Source organism: Cylas formicarius, unplaced genomic scaffold (assembly GCF_029955315.1).
Source record: "Cylas formicarius isolate icCylForm1 unplaced genomic scaffold, icCylForm1.1 PGA_scaffold_5__7_contigs__length_24384050, whole genome shotgun sequence".
Taxonomy (NCBI): Eukaryota; Metazoa; Arthropoda; class Insecta; order Coleoptera; family Brentidae; genus Cylas; species Cylas formicarius.
The window spans coordinates 3,125,022-3,145,828 of NW_026844341.1; the positions used below are offsets into that span (position 1 = coordinate 3,125,022).

The 20,807-nt window shown below is 35.0% G+C and overlaps 1 protein-coding gene across 4 annotated transcripts; it reads left to right on the forward strand.

Annotated features, from left to right (window-relative positions):
- Nucleotides 1-1,428: 1,428 nt before the first annotated feature.
- Nucleotides 1,429-20,513, forward strand: LOC132701974 (protein CREBRF homolog). Of its 4 annotated transcripts, none has more exons than XM_060670335.1 (7): nucleotides 1,429-2,079; nucleotides 5,642-5,838; nucleotides 6,623-6,976; nucleotides 10,175-10,417; nucleotides 15,090-15,830; nucleotides 16,544-16,663; nucleotides 18,025-20,513. In XM_060670335.1, the coding sequence occupies exons 1-7, from the start codon at nucleotides 2,030-2,032 to the stop codon at nucleotides 18,126-18,128; spliced, it is 1,809 nt and encodes a 602-aa protein (XP_060526318.1). In that variant the 5' UTR covers nucleotides 1,429-2,029; the 3' UTR covers nucleotides 18,129-20,513. The 4 variants fall into 4 exon arrangements, with proteins under 4 accessions (XP_060526318.1, XP_060526319.1, XP_060526320.1 ...); XM_060670336.1 differs by having other exon boundaries at nucleotides 1,429-1,995; XM_060670337.1 differs by lacking the exon at nucleotides 5,642-5,838 and having other exon boundaries at nucleotides 1,430-2,079.
- Nucleotides 20,514-20,807: the final 294 nt, after the last annotated feature.

Consider the following 20,807-nt stretch of genomic DNA (forward strand, 5'->3'; position numbering starts at 1 on the left):
TTTACACTACTAACAAGCGGGACATAAGTATGTTTTCAATCTTTTTCGCCGAGCAATTCTTGAAACACATACATAAAAACATTAGTACAAAGTAAGAATTTATTGCGTTATATTTATCGTTATTAATATACAAAATAATAAATATAATAATAATAATAAAGCATAAGTCACTTAAAAAATCGGTTAAAACACTGGATAAGCGTCGTAGATTATACTAATTACATCAACGTGTTGCTCTTTAAAAAGTCGCGAAGTACCAGCATCTTCTCGAATTTTCTTCTTGACTATGCCATTTGCAACAATTTTTCTTTCAGTTGGCTTCGGAACTTTGGTCATGTCACTTGATTTAATTGCTGCTCCTACTTACCCTTCTGAATTTCTTATAAAATTGTAAACATGCAAAACAATTTGTTTAGCATCCGAAGACAAATGCATCAGTTTCTTTATTTGTTCAGGTAGTTCGTCTTCGTTAGGTTCGACTACCATCTCCACTTCGTCTTCAAATTCCATATCTTCTTCTAAAAGGGAAACATCTGCTTCACTCCATGGCCTCCACATTTTAAAATGTTAAAAAACATGAACCTTCAAAAAATGTTTAATTGTTTAATTCTTTATTTATTATATATAACCTATATTATTAAAAATGAATCGAAGAACTACGTAGAAAACACAAAAATACAAGAAGAATATTGTTCATCGACAGGCACACAAAATAAAAATGGTTATTTTCAAATTTACCTGTAAGATAAATAGAGACAGGTACTTACCCTTACCTTTTGAACTATCCAGTGAAAACAGCTTTGCAGGGTCAATGTTAAGACACGGGTACCTAAATACGTACTTACTGAAAGGATCACAGTCAAATACCTCCCTAATATGTAGAAACATATTGCAATTTAGATTAAACTCTTAAGAATAATACATATGACCTAACGTTAAAATAAACGCTTCTACTTATTCGAAAATACCTCATTATCATACCTCAATATCATTGCTTGATAAAATTTAAAACGATCCATTTACGTTTCAAATAAAAATTTAAAGTTTCTCCAAATATTCGTTATGGCTCATCTCAGCCAAGCCCTACTTAATGCAGAATAAACATCTCTTGAGATGGGTTTTACCACTGTCCTGCGAAGGTCTGCGGTTAAGGTACTGTAAAACCTTAAAACGTCAAACCAAAACATGCACTATATTTTTGGTTATAAACCAACTAACTTAAACTGCTAAAGCATTTTTAAACTGATCTATGGACAAGCCGACAGCGCTCTCTATTATCGCGGTGCCCGAATTTCGAAAGAAACCGCTACGGAACTCCATCTGCGGGCGACAGATGTCGCCGCATCCGTATTTACGTCGCTTTTTATCACGACGAATTCGATTTCCATGTTCACGTGGTGTTTACAGTTCATAGTTTGTGGACGGACCGTTCAAGGTCGTCCGGTGTTCATTATCAAGAATTTAGATATAAATCTCCGTGACGTCGGTGCGAATGTGCGCGAAACCCGCATGCACGAAAACCTTTGCTGTAACACCGGCACAATAACATTCGTTTGTTGTTGTTGTTTAAAAGATATTGCGCGAATTGAGTCTCGGGATTGTTTTGGAGTGCGATATTATTTTCGGGACAAGGAACGACAACATAATATTGATGTTTTGGTTGCCATTTTGCTGAAAAGTCTGTACCGTCGCGCGATTGGTCGACTTGGCGTTCGCGCACGCACGATTGGTTAATCTCCAGTCGACGCTGTACATGTGACCTTTGAGTGTCTCCCGTTTTTTGGCGAAAATCGTCAAATATCGTCGGAAATTGTCGAAATATCGTGTGCCCCTCGCTTCCTTGACCGTTCGGCGACCGTTTGCGACAAGTTTTAGCGAGTGTCATCGCCGATTCGACCGTACGACCGATTATTGTCGAATCATTATCATGGTGTCCTGACTATGAGTGGCATGTGTTATATTTTTAAATAGATATTGGTGTTTTCAAGGTTTTCGGTGAGTATCGTTTCGCTTCCTACATCAGTTTCGGATGGCCCGCCGTGATTTTCGCACAGTCTCGATGCACGTCATGCAGGCCATGTAAGTTTTTCCCGTATTTGTTTACGATACGCGTTTGTTTTGTCTCTCTCACAGGTAAATATTCGTATCGATCTCTCCGTCCGGCGGTACGTAAACAAGTTTGTTTTCATTTTCGCAGGGGGGAAAGCCTACCCACTACTACCTGCCCGTCGCCTCTACCACGTGCACGTGTTGTTTTCGCGAAAGCGTTCTTTTCTACGTAATTGTTTTGTTTCTCCGCGACACATTTTTGATCCTCGTCTAGTGCGGTCGCAAACGCAAAATATCGCGGAAAAAAATAACTACCTATATCTAGCGCTTACGTATATATATGCAATATAAAAGTCCTGGATAAATATTTGCCACCGTTGGTGACGAAAATTGCGAGAATTAGTTGCGCCGTGACTCATCTTAAATTAATGTAAACAAATTGTTAGGTGGTTAAGGCTCTGGTACCAGAACTAGTTAGTGGTATACGTATAACAGGCGGGAATGCAACATTGACGAAAGATATATGTGTATGCGAGAGCTGGGTTTTCCGATTAATACTTACAAAGAATAACCTTGCAAAGTGTTGGGATAGACACGTGGATGCTAATTACGAAACGAACAGTTTTTATCAACCTCGGGCTTACCGGGGAGGCCCGTAATGGCAAATAAATTTCCGCAGCGATTAGTTTTCTTTGTTTATCGCAAAAAAAAAGAATTCGTATTGTAAATAACGCATCGCCAGCGAACGGTTCGGCATATTTTGGAATCGTTCCAACGGAATGGCAAGGGGTTGACTGACCTGCGACCTTCTCTCGGCTTGCACACACGTGTCCGTAGATGTGGAAGTTAGGGGTTTGCATTTTACATTTTTTAAGAGTTGCCTTCCAAAGATATCATGATAGTGCTTCATAGGTTTATCGATTTCTGTAAAGTTGTTGCACTGCCACCCGAACGATCTATTGTGACTCCCTCCATGGTTGATTAGACTCCACAGCTAAAATGGTGGGTTCTTGGTGTAGCTTGTTGCCTCTGCTTTGATTATATCAAGCAGTTGGTATAACACTTGTGTAGCCATCTCCTCCTCTTGGCAGAATCTACATTCAGTGTTTACGCTTGGATGCCTCTTAAGCCGGAAATGTCCCATCAGTAGACCTGCCGCTATTCTTAAGGCCTTCCTTTCCTGGCTTAGCAGGTCTACCACCATAGCGGGAATTTTGTTTCCATTCATTCGGTTTCGTTATCTTGCCCTGGTACTATCTCATCTAATTCAAAACGAATTCGGATGTTATTCTGCTGTTTTGCACTTATTGCAGGTTCTAACGCATCTCTGCCATGTATATTTCTCTTGCACAGTATCCAAGTGTTTGCAATACTGTTGCTAGCATACTAACTTGAATAGAAATTATTATCATCGTCCTAGGTTCATATATTCCATTTCCTACTCCTTTTTGATTTTTTGAGTCGTCTGTGTGGTTGGGATTTCAGGCCTATAATATAATAGCTGCTGTAACACAAAGATCCCTAGCCTTTGCAAGCTACTCAGCTGCTTCGTCCAGCAGCCACCGCCAGACAATCGCTCCATATACTATCATCGGTCTTACTACTTTTAAGCACAACCAAAGTGTAATTTTTAGGTTTAAACTGTCCTCACATTCTTATCCAAGTTCCTTGTGTCAAATTTTTGGTCGTCAAATGTGACTCCCAGATATTTTGCGTTCTTTGAAAAAATACGAAGAAAAGTGTAAGTTACTAATTTACTACCGACGGTGTCAGTCCTGTAAGAACTGACTTGTTGGCAAATTTTTTCAGTTTTTTGTTTAACCATGATTTTAATAGTTCTTTGGCTCCTCTATGAGAGATTACTAGTAAAGTTGCACTTCGCTAATAGACATACTGATATAATTATCCAGTAGCATTTCTAAGGTTTTCAGTATAAATGAAATGAAATGGGTTTAGGGGTCTATTTGACTTTGTAGTTTGGACCATAATTGAACAAGTATCTATTTTTGAAAGCAACTACCACAGGCTACTGTAATACTATTTACTGTTGGCTTCTTGAGAACTGAACTGAGGATGATTGGCGAAATGTCAGCAAGTTTGAGGAATCCACCTTTAGTGATTTAAATGATTAAAATTGGTTAATGGTCCATCCTCCCGCTTTCCCGGTCTTTGTGACTTTGTTGGTTCAGGCAGCAAATCCGATACGCCCACCGAAAAGTCTATTATTGAAATCGCTGTAGGAAAATGTGATTTCATAAGCACTTTCAGACTTTTGCGTCCCTAACTGCTTTAGTGGAAAACTCCAGAAGATAAATATTTTACGATATACCGTCACACGTTACCCCCATTTTTTTTTTGCTGTGGTATTTGACTACTGAGCTACACTGCGATGACCGTCTAGTCCGGAACCGACCACTTCATTTTTTTTCTAATTCGCTTGACAAAGCGTAACAGCTCTACGTTCAATGAAATTCAATTATTGAAGGATTGTTGAAGGACTCATGAGAATTTAGAAATAAAGGTTTCCAATTCTGGCTTAAGGAATAAAGTTGTAATTAGAAACGGCATTAGCAACACTACATAGTATTCAGTTATAAATTTGGTCGATTGAGATGGGCACTGGTATGGGCAATATAGAAGATCTGCACGCGATAACAATTTAGGAATAGTTATAAACGCATACAGCGAACTGCAAAAAAAATAAAAAGAAATAGATTACACCTTTTTAAGTTCTTTATTTTTTATCAACTTCAGTATCAATAAACTGTTCTAAAGTCTAATTCTATCAATTCTAGACATGGATCATAAGGTAAACTTTAAACAGTTATTGTAACATTCAAATACGGCTGAAGACAACATGGATCATATTATATATGAATATAAATAACTATAACAAATACATTTTGTTTTATGATATATCAACATAATGTACGTAACATTTTCTTAATATTTATTCAAAAATATAAAAAGACTAACTCAAAAACACAGTCTAGTCCATTTGTGGTTTCGTGTAACCATCTACCCAACATATCATGACTGACTATGCTTAAAGTTCTGTCATTGGATAATAATCTACATTATAAGTTGGGTTAAGACAATATTGGATTAATTTTGTAAATTTGTATTAAAAAAAAGAGAATCTCAAACTGAATTTACCGTGGACTTTCCACAGATTACTTGTTGCCGTTGCTTTGTGGCCTGACTGCGTTTACGAAAAACACAGTCACTTTCTGCTGCCAATTTTGTGAAAAAGATGTATTACATTCAATGGCAAAACTAGAAATTACAGTCTGGATCGTTTGCATGATTGTATACGCGAAAATTACAATAATGTTTCTTATAGTTCGAGCGGTTTGTTGCATGCTTCAGATGTATCAACAGTTAAATCAGTAATATTCTGTAACTATCGTTAATAATCATTATTCTGGAAAAATTCAATCCGGCGAATATATATTTATACTCAAGTTAGTGAGGCCTAATGTTAAAAAACTACCCAGTAAAGTTCCGTTATTAACCAAATTTTTTTAGTACTAATTTTTGTCTTTTCTTTTTCCAACGCCATTGGTCTTTAAAATAATTCTCCGTCTTACAGAGCGATGGGTGATTACATACCCACCGACTTCAATCTCGATCCCGGAATAACAATCAAACAAGAACCTATAGCAAATGAATCGAACATAATGATCACGTCCGCCAGTGTGCCCATCCCTTTGCGAAGGGATCCACCAGAATATAAGGAATATGTATATGATATGGAAAATTCTCAGACACCCTTATATGGATCTATAGGTAGGTCTTTCTGTAGGTATTTGTCCGCTGTTATGCTAGTATTAACTTTCGAGACAACGTAAACTTACAAAAAACAAATCAGGCTTGCCTGTTGTAAAAAAGACGCTAGAAACACACACACTAATAACTTCCGTTTTCGCCAGACTTTGGGAAAATCACAGTACATTCGGGCGCGATCTCAAATTCTTCCTACGTTATCTCATTCCAAATTCTTCACGTATCTTTTGGATGTGCACATGCCCCCTTAAATGAAATCAACATTGAAATTATTTTCTGAAAAGTACAAGTTCCTGTTTTGACGGTTTAAAACAATTAAAATCGCGGACATAGTTAAAGGAATCATTGACCACAAATAATACAATACCATAGACTACAGCGTAGCGGTTGAATTTGCGGACTCACGCGAACTTGCAAGCTTGACATTGCGGGAAGAACAAAAGCAGTCGCGTCTGGTGTGTTACGTCGTTGCCATTAAAAATATGATGCAATTTTTAAAGCCGATTCAACATTTCGTAAAAAAAAACACGCACACACAAAGTGTGACTCACTATGCAGTTATACGTAACTCATATGGCGATTAATCCCAGCTTTAAAGAAAGGAGGACCTAATTTGCAGTTTAACATAAACAGTAACTTTTCGGTCATAGTAATATTCGGTAAACCAAATTAAGCATTAGTCGTCGCGTGGTAATTCTAAGTATAGTTAATTTGGAAATTCAGATTGAAGATGACATTAGTTCAGTATCACGCTAAATGTATCATTGAAAACGGAATACATTTTTAGGCTTCACTAATGACCAAACATTCTCACCTACCAACACTTACGACACATCGTCCACCTGGGGCAACCGGGTCTTGAATAACGACGAAATGCTCAAATCAGAGGCGCTCATTCACATGGACGAAGACGACATTTTCCAAGTGGACAAAGCTGACTTGTTCCAAGGTCCCACCCTGGCCGAACTGAACGCCAACGACGAGAATCTTTTGGGCGATTTCAACTTTGACGACTTGCTGTTGCCCAACGACTTGAATTATGCGACGTTGGACAGGGGGGCCAACTTGTTTGGTCAAAACAGTATCAACCAATTTATAAATAATAATCAAGTTATTGGTGCTTCATCGTCTGCTCCGCAGGGTAAGTTGACTATGTTTCAGAATGTGACGAGTTTGGTCGGTCTAGCTTTTTGTGTTCTGTGGCAATACATGAGCATCCCTGTGAAACTTGTGCATTTAACTTTATTTTTGCGCATTGCTTATGGCCTGGCCAATCACAAATGATAACGGAATGTGTGACATGCTACGACCCACTAAATCGAAAAATTTAGTGTTATAGATACATTGTTTTACCTTCCATTTTGTTCCTTTTTCTATAGTGGCAACGTCTTTTGATTATCTGTTTCTTTTCCATTCCTCTGAAAGTTGGACGTTTTCATACTATAACATACGCAGTTGAAAATACCAAACAATTTTGGAAAAAAACCTAAATTAAAAAAAATAATAAATTTTTTCAGAACAAAATTGCACTATTGCATTGTCACTTTTTCCCTTCTTTTTCATCTATAAGTTGAGTTTTTTAAAGTATGAAATTGTTAACTACTGCTATAAGCAAGTAAATTTTTTGCGTATTTTGCATAAATTATTAAAACAATGCAAAACAAATTATAAATCATTCGCAGCTGATGCATTACAGTTAACATCTAAAAAATGACTAAATAATTTTAATGCAATGTTCGAATAATTAGAGAGGAAAAATAAAATCTTAAATATACATTGACCGATTTTGTTGAAATTTATTGATGTTTGCTGTAACAATTAGCATTAATTAAATTAAAATTATGCTGAATTTTTTTACAAAAGCATATGCGCCACTGACTTTTACGTTTTTATATAATTAGCAATTGAAACTCCAACTTTTTGGCCTGTTGAATTTTTTTCGTGTCTTGCGTCGTTTTTTTTTAATACAATTTATTACATGTTCCTAATTGGCAACAAATTCTAATCGATTTTTTATTAATATCTTTACTAACAGTTTTATGTGTGGTGATAAAAGGCTAATTTATCACTAACTAGATTAAAATTTTTATGTCCAATTACATACAATAAATTGGTTTATTTATTATTTTATCTTGAAAACAAAGTAAGATTTTTTAAAAAGTTTGACACCCTGTATCTTGACAACTATGCATTTCCTGAGGTGTTAAATCATTCGAACGTTATTTCAGGACACCCTGTATTATTTTGAAATTAAATCACGATCAGGGAAGTGGTGATTAAAAAAATAAAACCAGTTGCCAAATTTTTGCGACCGGGACAGATTTTTTCAACTGTCTATATGACATGGCTATACATGCAGAAATTTTTGACAATTTTTTTTTATCAAAATTAGGGTTTTCATACATTTTCAGTTTCATACAAAATTTTAAATTGACAAATATATCACAAAAAAAATCTTATGCAATTTATTTCAGCAGTTGCCAAAATCCTTGACTCTACCCGAGCAAACGTATAATTCAAAATCAAGGTTAACAGACTACTCAAAATTCATCATAATTAATAAAATAACGTTTACAACTTAAATATTGCCAAGGATAAACGGATTGATAAAAACCAGAAAGAATATAAAACTACATTATGTGCTTTAAATACCAACCGATTGTGAACCGCGTTGAACATTTTCCATTTATCACAAGAATCCGAAACAACTGACTAATTTAAGTTAATCGATTTGCAATTATATCCTAGCTAACGAACCGACGAGGTCAACAGTCAACTAATATGCATATTTTTCGGGTTTAAAAGTGAACAGCTGGCAATTATCTTATCGAAAAAGACTTTATTACTCGTATATAGAATGCAATTTTGAGGAAGATGCGGAAAAGGCGGTCCAAAGTACGCATGAATAGCATTTAACAATTTTTCAGAATCAATCGAGATAATTGAATTAAATAGAACTTATTATTGCAAATCAATTTTATGTAGCGCAGTACACACTTTATACTCGGTTTATTTTTATTTTATATTTTGCAATATGTAGATATTATGGAAATGTAAATTTTTGAGTTATTTTTAGATTTTTTTTCTTTGTTAGTTGTCTAGTACAAAAAAGTGTATATTTGCTGCTACTCAGTACAGTACTTATCTTCGAATCTCGTCGGCAAAAAGTATTTCTTCTAATCCCTGCTCTAAAATACAAAATATAAAACTGGGTCACTATTTTTGAATTTTAGGGAATGGGAATGTTGTGGGCAAATAGCCAAAAGTGTTTCCCTAAAATGTTAAACTTCTTAAAAATGATGAAAAATACAAGATTATAGCCTACAAATTTGTTTTGGTTAGTTTCAGCACTTTTTGCCTTTTTCAAGAATAGCTTTTCCGCAAAACTAGGCATTGCATTTTAAAGATCAAAAATTTGTAAATACTATAGACAACCAAATATGCTCTTTATTTAAAAACCGAATCAAATAAAAGCTCAAAAAAGTGATTATTAGCACAAATACGAAAACTGGCTATATATAGAACGCCCTAACAGATTAGCTAATATAGCGAATGCAAATTTTCACGATTTATTTAAAAAAATTTACTGATATTGTTCTGGTATAATGGGTCCGGCCTTTGAAAGCAGAAAGGAAAAAATATAGCTCAAGAACAATGTGAATATTAGTACCGTTCGATTATGCTTTAAAAGGTAATTCAATTAATACGGGGTGATTCAATTCAATTCCATAGAAATATTTTAGGGGAATACTTACCAGTTAAAAATAAGTTTTTCACGCAAGCATGTGTCCTAACTTGTTTTGTTTTCAATATACAGGGTGTCAAAGCTTTTAGAAACAATGAAAAACCTTAAATAAATGTTAATTTTTCAAAGAAACTTCCACAGGCTACTGTAATACTTTTTACAAAACTTCTGGATTCCTCCTGCGTCTGTTTTTGCTGAGTCGAACTTGCTGACGTTTCGCCAATCATCCTGTTGGCTTCTTCAGAGCTTGACTGAAACCGACGCAGGAGGAATCCAGAAGTTTTGTAAAAAGTAATAAATAATGTTATTCTTATTGCAATGATTGTGAAAATCCTGCAAAAAATCAGTAGCATAGCATGATTTTACCTGTTAATATCAATTAGATCACCCTGTGGGACTCCACTGGCTTGAATAATTTTATTTTGTTTAACGCAAAATAAAAATCCTTGCGATGACAAGCGTGCCAAGTTTGTACCAAAATCGATTCTTTTATATAAATTTTGACACCTTGTATCTCGATTTCCTTATATGAAAAAACAGGCTTATTTTTGTTATATTGTTCAATTAACATTCTAAGGGTCCATTCCGTTTCAGCAACTCTGTTCTACAAAGAACTGGAGATCGCATCTAACGTGAACACGCCCAATTTTGACTTCAACTCTCGCACGCCGGTATCTGCTTTGTCGCCAGCTAGTCCGGCGAGCTCCAATTCGTCGATCATCATCAACTCGCAGTCTTCTCCTTTACACATTCACACCATGCAGCCGAAGCACAGCACGTTGCACGATCTGCTCATGAAAAAGGACAAATATGTTTCCCCCGAGAACTCTCTACTGGGTGAGCTACTTTTAACCTCGTTCGATAATGCAGTCTCTATGTTCGAACGTTTTTATCATTATAGCTATTAGATAATATATGATAAAATTGATACTACTGCCCTGCAGCCAACATAAACATTGATCTATATTGAACCCATTACGTTCCCACTCTTTTACTAATAGATTGAATATTACAACGGTAACTAGCACTAACAAAGTAGATTGAAAAGAAAATTAGTGCTATAGAGGCAGTAACGCATCTCAAAATGTTTATTCAAGGTATTCTATATGCATCCGCTAATCGACCTTCGGAAGCAAGTGATTTCTAGCTCTGTTCGGATGGAAACAGAATTTTCTCCATTATTCTACATGTCTCTAACTTTTTGTTATATTAGTTAAAAATAAAAATTTACATTCAAACATGGTACAATTTTTATGCTACACAATATCGGAAACTAAAACTAAAAAGTAGTAAAATAAATAGACGACAGACAAAAATAGTAGTAATAGTAGTAATATGATTAATTTTATCTCCCATTATCATCTTTTAGTTAACTCGACAACATATAAATTTAAACTGGGAAAACAATAATACTCTTTCGAAGATCAACCACAATTCAGCAAACTGAGGTATCTGAACTACAATGTTCCAAACGTGATCAGTATTTAATATAAGGTCTATTTACCATACAAATTCAAAAGATACAATTTACTACATACATACAATTTAAAAAAAAGGAAAACATCATATCAACTGGTTACAGTTCATGTAACCGGATATCCCTAACAAGCATGAACAAATAGGGCACAGGTTTTGTAATTTTTAACAATGTATTTGAAAGTATATTTACAACTTTAAAATCACATGGCAACCGGTTGAACAGGCGGAAAACTTTGTATATAAACAAATGTTCACATAATTTAGGACGAGGAGATATAGTCTTGAAGTGGAAAACTAGGCGTACGCACGTCAGTCCTAAATTTGATTTTATTTTAAAAAATCCTCATTATTTTGAGTCAATAAAATATTATGGAAACAAAGGAGTAAGTGTAATTTAAAATCAAGGAGTCTGCAAGTCTAATTATTAGAGGAACAGTGGATATGCGCTTTTTGGATACACTTACTTATGTAGGGTTTAAACCTTAATGCTTTCATTCTTAAATTTCTAGACAAATAGAAATCAATTATCTGAGTTTTTAACTTTAACGAATGTTCACATTAAGTGGCAAGTTACTTTTTTGAGCCCCTCAAAAGCGCCCTTTATAATTGCTTCAGTTTAATTTTGTTCGTCAGGCTGGAAAGACAAATAGACTTGCGTGTTAAATGCCTACAAACACCACAGAGCACATCCCTTACACACCACTCTTACTGTTGTCTTTGCTTAAGAAAATTGGATACAGTAGTGTCAAAGAGTTTCCTCCTGGCTTAGTGGAATAATTGCGCAACAAGAAACAACAACGCAAAAGTTTCAAAAATCTGTCAAAAATCAAACATCTTATTTTACCATGACATAATGGTGCAATTGGTTCGATCTATTGAGACACAGATAACACTTGAAATAGTACTCTGGTCTATGATCCCTAACCTCATTTTCGATACATCTCCCAACAAGTGGACAACAGCCAACAACAATTGATTGAGAGTAGTCCAACAGCACTAAGAGGGGCTTTCCCGATACCACAAACACCAAAACGTTTGATGTTGGGCTTTTTATATCCATAATTTCCTAGGGGATCAGCGGATCTCATGAAAATACCAGCTTTGACAAAATAACGTAGTAGAGGGCGTTAGTAATCATAACTAAAAGCTTTATTGGTGTAAATGATAAAAAGTAGATATAAGTTTTTTTCTTCCTGAAGTTCTGATATTACGATGTGGGACGTAAACACAGATTTAGTAGTTGGTCAAGAACTTTTGCATCTTCGAAAGATGATGACGCACAGTAAAATCGATTATTCAGCTCTGCCACAAATGACAAGTGAACAACACTCAAGAAATATATCAGGAAGAAAGAAATATACCTAGCCCACCCCACCTTGTCACTCAAGTAAGAATAAATTTTTTGGTAATGGTTTTATCGGATAACAATAGGCAATAACATCGAGTTTTATTGGGGAGGCTCCACCGAAAGCCAACACGGAGATTGAGTTAGACTATACCTAAAACCATGAACCATCATATTAGCGCAGAAGGAATGAATTAATTAAGAAAATTCTACTTGACTGGCGATGTAATTATTTCTACTGTACTTTAATCCTGATCAACTACTGATGTCGGCACTTAAATGCGCAGCAATTAACTATTCAGTTGGAGTTCCAATCTGATACAAAACCAAAAAAAAGCAAATATTAGTAAGACAAATCTCGAAAGAAACTTGGTTAAGAGCGAAACCCGGAGATACAAGACGTTAAAATATTTCTATTTGATTAACTATTTAGCGAGCGAAATTACGTATTCCATGTTGCGCAATATCGAATCGCCCATCCGGTATAACAAAAGCCTTGTGCAAATTGTAGTTCACAACTTCATTCAGAAAATGTTCGTAGTAATATAATTTTATCAAAAACCAATGGCCTTGATACATTGTCGAGATAAGAATGTGCTCACGTTATTAGTAATGGTAATAGTTCGATTGAATAAAACATAAAGAATTCGTTTTCTAAATCAATGGGCAGCGGTCGACGGGCATAAATTTCTGTTGCTCTGACAGCTAAACTGTCAAGAACGAACGTTGTCTTAATGGAGTTGCTAGGAGGGCGGGTTTATTAGATCGTTTCCTATTGTAGCGATGAAGTATCTTATTATCAAGATCAACATATTTTCTTACAACGTCCTTGTTTTTCAAAAAATTGCAATTTTTTCAATACGTACTTCAGAATGGTGTCATTCATTTTTAAATAGCGACGCGTGATGGAAAATTTTTATCTCCCATTTTGATTGCCATTGATAGCTAAAATTAGTCGGACACCTTTTTTAAAAAATTTCGCTGATGGTTGGAAAGACACTCCAAGTGCGTTTGTCGAGGGATTAATTTTGAAAGAAAAAGTCCTAAGTAAGCACTAACCTCGCGGATTTTTCAAAATGAAAATGAGGGCCAAGCTTTTAATTCCCTAAACATTGATGCTTAGTTTTTTAAAATCCATCTACTCGTTTAGAAAATTATCTCAAAAATTAAGTGCGAGTTAAAACTAGGTAGAAATTCCTATTCCTCCATGAGAACAGCCACCAAATGTCAATTCTCAATTGGTTGTTGATAAAATTGATATTAATGAAGATGAGATACAAAAATTAAAAGAAAAATAATCCGTGAGTCGTCGGTATCTTATCAAATTTACGAAAAATATTTACCTAATAATAAATATTCAAAATCGAAACAAAAAAAATCAAGTCGTTGGGTTCTAGTATATTTTTTTGGGTGAGCACCGTAATCATCATCTAGTTGAGTGTTCTTTAATCTATCCATTACCTTCGTGACCACTGTGTACCTCTCCTTGGTCACCATATGTTAAAGCGGCGCTTGCGCAAAAAGTTTTCACTAAGGAAGCGCTTAAGACTCGAGTTAAAGAAGAATGGAATAATATTCCAATCGAAATATCCGGAAAACTCGTTCGTAGAGTGCGCATAGTTTCAGAATGGGACAGCACGTGGTCCGGTCACGTGATAATGCCTCATTTTGAAATTACGTTGGCCCCAGTATGCCGAATAAGCTGATAGCTATAAGGTTGGGCTACAAAATATTAAATTGTTAAACGATATTTTACACTCACAAATTATTCGTTATAATAATAATATAGTATTTGTATGGAGATTTTTTTAATTTTTTTATTAAAGAACAAGTTATTGAATTTAAATATAGCATTTGTTTTTATTTAATTCTTACTTTCAGTTCTGCTTTCAGAAAATATTTAGTGTATCGAGACTTCTTTGATTGGCTGTATTATTTCGTTCAGTGGTAAATGTGATTATTTTTTCTTTATCTAGTGATTTTAAGAGTTTAATTTGACGCAAATTGGGTTTCCGTCTAGGTCAATTTCATTTTGAATTAAATTAAATTTATTTAATTTAAAATGTAAATTAAAATTTTAATTAATTTAATTAAATTTAATTTCATTAAATTAAACAAAACATCCGACTACCACATAGTAAAACAATAGGTATATTGAAGATAATATCTGGTGATGATGGGCATTATCTAAAACTTACTCGAAAAACTACCACTTTGCTACTGACCTCTAAACAACAAGCACAAAATGTGAATAACACCGGAAGGCGGAAAACAGTTGGAAACCAATGTCTATAATAAAAGCTTTCGAGCTGCGGATCGCGAGAGGTTATAAGCATAGATAAACCATTAGCATTATATTGGTTAGTTGTCATGCCCTAACATAGATCATAAAGACCGGTCAGTTGCTGTGAAATAGGGGCGGCGGTAACGAGATGCTATTATTTATATAACCTAGATGATCCATATAAAGAAGAAGATGAAAAAGAAAAACCTAGTTGGTTAGTAAAAGTAAATGCAATTAAAAAGTGTGGACCTAGATTGTTTTTTTTTACACAGATATTTGAACTGCAATGGGATGGTTATTAATACATATATATTGTTCAGTGATAAATGTGATTGTATTTTCTTTATCCGGTGGTTTTAAGACTTCAATTTGATACAAATTCGTTTTCCATCTTGCTTTAGGTCAATCGGTGCCAAGCCGCGAGTCTCCCCTAACATCTCCCAATGTCAAAATGTACCGGAGTACGTCGAGGCTATCGTCGTCGGCGCCCACCCACCTCGGCCTCGAGCAAATCTGGCAGAGGCGGGAGCCCAGGAAGCACTTGCTGTCCACCAGCTCGATGGCGGAGGCGGGCTCGACTTCGTCGTTGTCGACCGGCGGTATTCTGAGTCCCGATCCGCAAGACTTTTCCCACGACGAGTACGACAGCGACGATGACAGCGACAGGCACTACGAGGACTACTCGTCGGACAACACTGACGACGAGGACGACGTCGGCGGGAAACACGTGAGCAAGAAGGAGAAATACTTTTGGCAGTACAACGTCCAGGCGAAGGGGCCGAAAGGTCAGCGGCTCATCATGAAATCGAAAATGGAGAACCCGCACATATTGAACGAAGTGACAGATCCGGTATTTAGTCCCGATTGCTCCGTTAGGGGTATCAAGCATAGCGGAAAGGCGAGGAAGGGTGACGGCAACGACTTGACTCCGAATCCGAGGAAACTGTACAATATCGGCAAGGAGCTGGACAAGCTGGGACGGATCATCAACGACATGACCCCCGTCAGCGAGCTTCCCTTCAACGTGAGACCCAACTCGAGGAAAGAGAAGAATAAACTCGCGTCGAGGGCTTGCCGGTTGAAAAAGAAGGCCCAGCACGAGGCGAACAAGATTAAGCTCAGCGGGCTCGAGACTGAACACAGTATGTTGCTTTTGTTACCCTTTTTTTGACAGGATAATATAGTAGAGACAAAAACAAAGAATTGAAAACAAAGGGGAGACCCAACAACTTATTCATAAATCCAATTGCAAGTGAATTAATCATAAACTTTCAGGAAAATTGTCAATTCGGCAACACTGCGACCTCCCTGATGTAAACAAAGCTATTCGCATTTTTCAGCACCTACCCATAAGTGGTTCAGAAAAAGTGCTTCGTGGTATTTATTATACATAAAAAAAGTGCACTTAAAAAAAATGCATTTTATTTTTAAACTTATTTATTTTAAAAATTAAATTAAACAATATTTCCAAATCCTTATTCTAATTTGCGTAAAATTAATTTTGTGTTTATACTTATTTTGTTTTTAAAGATTTTAAATTCTATTCAATTTAATGAAAGAAAATGAATTTTTTAGTAAATACATTTTTGTTCATATATTTACCAATAATAAATAACATTGTAGGTCTCCACTTTGATTCAACATCTTTGGACAAAGAGGGAGAAATTAATTAAAGCTTTAAGTGATCTATTTGGCAGAAGTTGGTAAAAGAAAGACCTTTTTTTAAAATACTCAATTTCTTAACCTTAAATAATTTTTCAATTTGTACGGACCTGCAACTTGGCTGTAGATTGAGGATTAGAAAATCCCTGTTATTTTTTATGTTGGGTTGATTTTTTCGGGAACTGCATTTCAGGGCGCTACTTGAACACTATTCAGCAAATAAAACAGGCCATTGCGTTGAAATTGAATGACTCAAACTCGGATCAGGACGGTCTGTTTAGGAATATTGACAAACTCTCCAAGGGCTGCGCAAGTAAGTATTCCATATGATTTTATTAGTTTATAAAAATCGGAAGCGTTCGTTTTTCAAATTACATTATTTTTGTTTTTAAACTTGCTTGCTTGGTGTCACTTGTTTCAAGCATTTAAAATAGATGTGGCGCCAACATAAAAAGTTTATATAGTGATTTCTTAAATTCTAAAGATTCTAGATCGTAAAAGCAAGCCAAGCCTGCTATTGACAGATTGATTTATTTATATTTAAAATGCATATATGATCAGCAGAAAAACTTACTTTTTAATTAACTAGCTCAGGTTAGCATTGGAAATAATGATCCAGAAAAAAAAACTGAATATTTGACGTCCTGTATATACAAAATATGTTTGTCAGCATTTCCAAAAAATATTTTCTCGGTATTAGTGTTAATAAAATTTGTTCGTCATTGGCTTAATACATCCAAATATGATTAAGCTGTTTTATTGCTTAGCTTGCTAATGCGGCAAACAGTTCTCGATTAATTTTTGATTACAAAAATGGGCAATATCATAAATTCATACAGCAAACAGTATGATCTACTACCAAACGACATATTTACACATCATTAGTTCGCCAGACAAATCGCAGGCAAAAAATGAGTTCTCGTGTTTGTAAAAAATGTTGTACTTAGTATTTTCTGCTATCCCTCAAGCAAATGTGAATATATAAAAAATACAATCACTTTTCATAAATAACAGAGAAAATCCTGAAAGGTAAATATTTTAACTCACTTTCTTCAAATTGATCCACAGACACAAAATGGTGTCGCCAGCGCTATCTCTTATTTTTTCCATTTTTTAATTAGAAATGCGCGGCAATGCTCCCGTTACCTTACTAATTTAATTAGTATTATGTGGTTCGCCATTGGTTTAAATCAATCCAAGTTACAAAAGAAAGTGACTCACACACCAGTGCAACTACTTTATCCTTCGGCGTCGACCTAGGCATGCGCATAAACTTACTGCAATTGCTCTTTAAATGTCGGTGTGTAGTTCCCTCTTTGTCTTTACTTATTGATGGTTCACCCTTTAAAACGTAGATGGCGCGACTAGTTATAACAAAATTAACTTTATACATTTTCATAGTTATATACAGGTTGCGAACAAATGTTGTATATAAAGGTGTATATATTGAAACCTCTCTTTCTTACTTTGCAATCTTTGGGTTTTCTTTTATTAAAATCACAATTTTTTTATTATTCATTATTTATTATTATTCATCCATTGTGTGTATTTAGAGTTACTGTTCGTTATTACGATTAATCTGATCTTTCAGCAAGGAAAAATCTTTTTCTTTTTGAGATTCGAGAACCAGCTGGCAACTCTGGTATATTGCATCAAGTATATCTTCTGTTGCAGAATCAAAGGTGGCCGGTCACACAACGGAATACGTCAACAAAGTCCTGGACAAAATTAAAGGCGGGAACGCCCCATTATCGCGAAGTTTCACGGACGACTTATAGACGAGTGTAGGTCAAACGCAACACCGAATCTCGATGCGCATTTCTTACGGCGTTTTTGCGATCCGCCGCTCCGTTTTTGTTTATAAAAAATTTGAGGTTATGGGCATTTCCGCGTGGTGGCTGGAAAGGTGTGCTGCAGCAATTTTGTTTTCCGGAATCGATGGACGTTGAGTTTGTTATATATTTTTTAATTTTTTTATTGTTTTATCCCAGACAAATGATTGTGAATTAGTCGATTTGTTTAATGGCGGAGCAGTACAGATCCCATCGTACCACATTTTTTTACGACTGGTCTTCTATTTTGTACATACAAATAGTTCCTAATAAACAATGCCCCCGGAAAAAAATGGAAATAGTATACAAATACTTATATTTTACAGTCTCGACGATGTTGAGTTCCTGTACATCGTTGGATTTTATACAGGGCGGGTTGATAGGTAGCCCACAGTAGAACTTTAGCCCTTTATATTGCACCGCTGTATATTTTTCAGGTTAAATATAAACATACAAATGTTGGTAAAACATTCTAAATAGTGAGTTTAGGGAATTAGATCAACAGTTTACTTAATTAAAAAAATTCATTTGCATACATCAGTGGTGCCACTATCTGTCCCGCTCTGTACGATTTAACCCTCAAAAATACCCTGGCTGTGTCTTTATACCTGAAAAATTTGATATATTTGGCATGAAATGCTTATATTGAAACAAAAAGAAAATATCGAGAACACATTTATATCTTTTTTTTTTCTTCAGATGTACACATTTTATTGGCCTGTTGCATCGTTTAGTGCTAATTGTAGCGATTAAGTGTATATTAAGTTATATACAGGGTGCTCCCGGAAAGGTGTAGTTTTTTACGTCTCGACGTGATCAAAAGTAGTAGGGAATATATTTTTGATAAGAGGTGTTTGCGGCTCACCTTGTATATATATATTTTACTTGGCTACCGCCTAAGAATATTATTAACGTACGTTTGGGGATTTAATTCGTATATTTTTGCCAGGCTATGCTCGCGTGCGACATTTTATTTATTATTTCTGCTCAGGCAAGAGCATAAAAAAATGTAATGTAACACATGTAGGGATAAATCAAGTCAATATATTAAGTGGTTCGGTTTATAAAACCGATTACTTCATTATCAAATACATATAATGTAATTAATTATATATATAAACTTTTGTGTTCATATTGTGATAAAATTAATCAAAGCTAAGATTTACATAGGCGGGGCTTGGCCCAAACGAATGTAGATTCTTAATTAATGAAATTCGATTTTTAATTTAAGGCTAGAAAGTGAAGAGAAATTTATGTCCGATACTATTGTCGATTTGGGTGGGGCCTAGTCACAGCGATTATCGTTTTCTAGAGAACGCCATAAAACTTCCCCTCTCTTTGGGTAACAACGTTTTGTTTTATCAATAAATTTTACTATGGACCAATAATGTCAGTGCCTTCGTGTAACGACACGACGTAAACATTTGCAAATTTTATTTGTGGTGAATGAGGGAGGAGTCCAAAAACCGGTGATGTAAGAGGCATCTCTGGAAAATTCCATTCTCACTCCAGGGAGTTGTAAAACAGGGATTGTTTAAAAGAAAAAAGTTTTATTTTGATTGAGAAACAATCACTTCACCTATTTCACAATAGTTTTGGAAACTAAGGCTGTGCATTAGATAGTGATAGGGAGTTTAGGGTATTTGTTAAGTTTGTAACGCGCGAGCCAAGTAAAATTCAAATTCGTTAAGTTGAAATGGTTAGGATTTTTATTTGTTTGTTTTTTTTTTAACCATCCCCTTATATATAGTTTGTTAATGGATAATAGATGTTTACCTCAAAAAGATGTATATTATAACCCGTATTCTTACATGGAAATAGTTACTTATTTTTGCAGCTATTTGTAAAACAAAATCTTACCAAACCTACTTAAAGTCGCTAAAGAAAGTTGCCTAAAAATTTTATTTTTATCAGAAGGGTATATATGGATAGTGGCACAAAAATTCAAAAAGTTTTTTTCCCTAATGCATTTTTCAAAAATATTTATTCTTACCACGATTTGTTGGAAGAAATTGAGTATTTGTATCCCCATCAATATTATCCTTTGCTCGTTTTATTGCATGTTTGTGGCAACTGCGGCGTTTTGTTTAAACAACTACCAAATTTTTACTTCTATGGTACTATGCTATGCTGAATCAAAAGTTTATCAGGTTCAGAGGTTCACGGTTATATAATATGTGTATTTATTTAAGTCGTTTTTTATTTTAATATTGTAACTTCTGCCTAAATAAATAAAGTTATGATATTATGTCCATCGCTAGGCTTAGTATTCTTTCCCTCCTACTGCAGATTGCCGAAGTATTTATAAATATAATAATAATAATTTCTCTGACCGTTCGAAAATTTTAGTGTATTGCGGCATCACCATAAATAAAAATATTTTTTCTAAATAAGTATCTTTTTGCTAGCCTATATTACTCAAAGGACTACAAACTAGAAATAATGTCGCATCTTTGGGAATATTTTCAGAATACCTGCCATTATTAAATCTTAATTTTCATTATTTTACCAAAATAAATATAAATTTGTTGCTAAAATACAAGAAACATATCTAAAATGTGAGTATCAATACTCATTAAATATTGCAAAACTGTTCACATGAAGGTATTATCACATGTTCACATG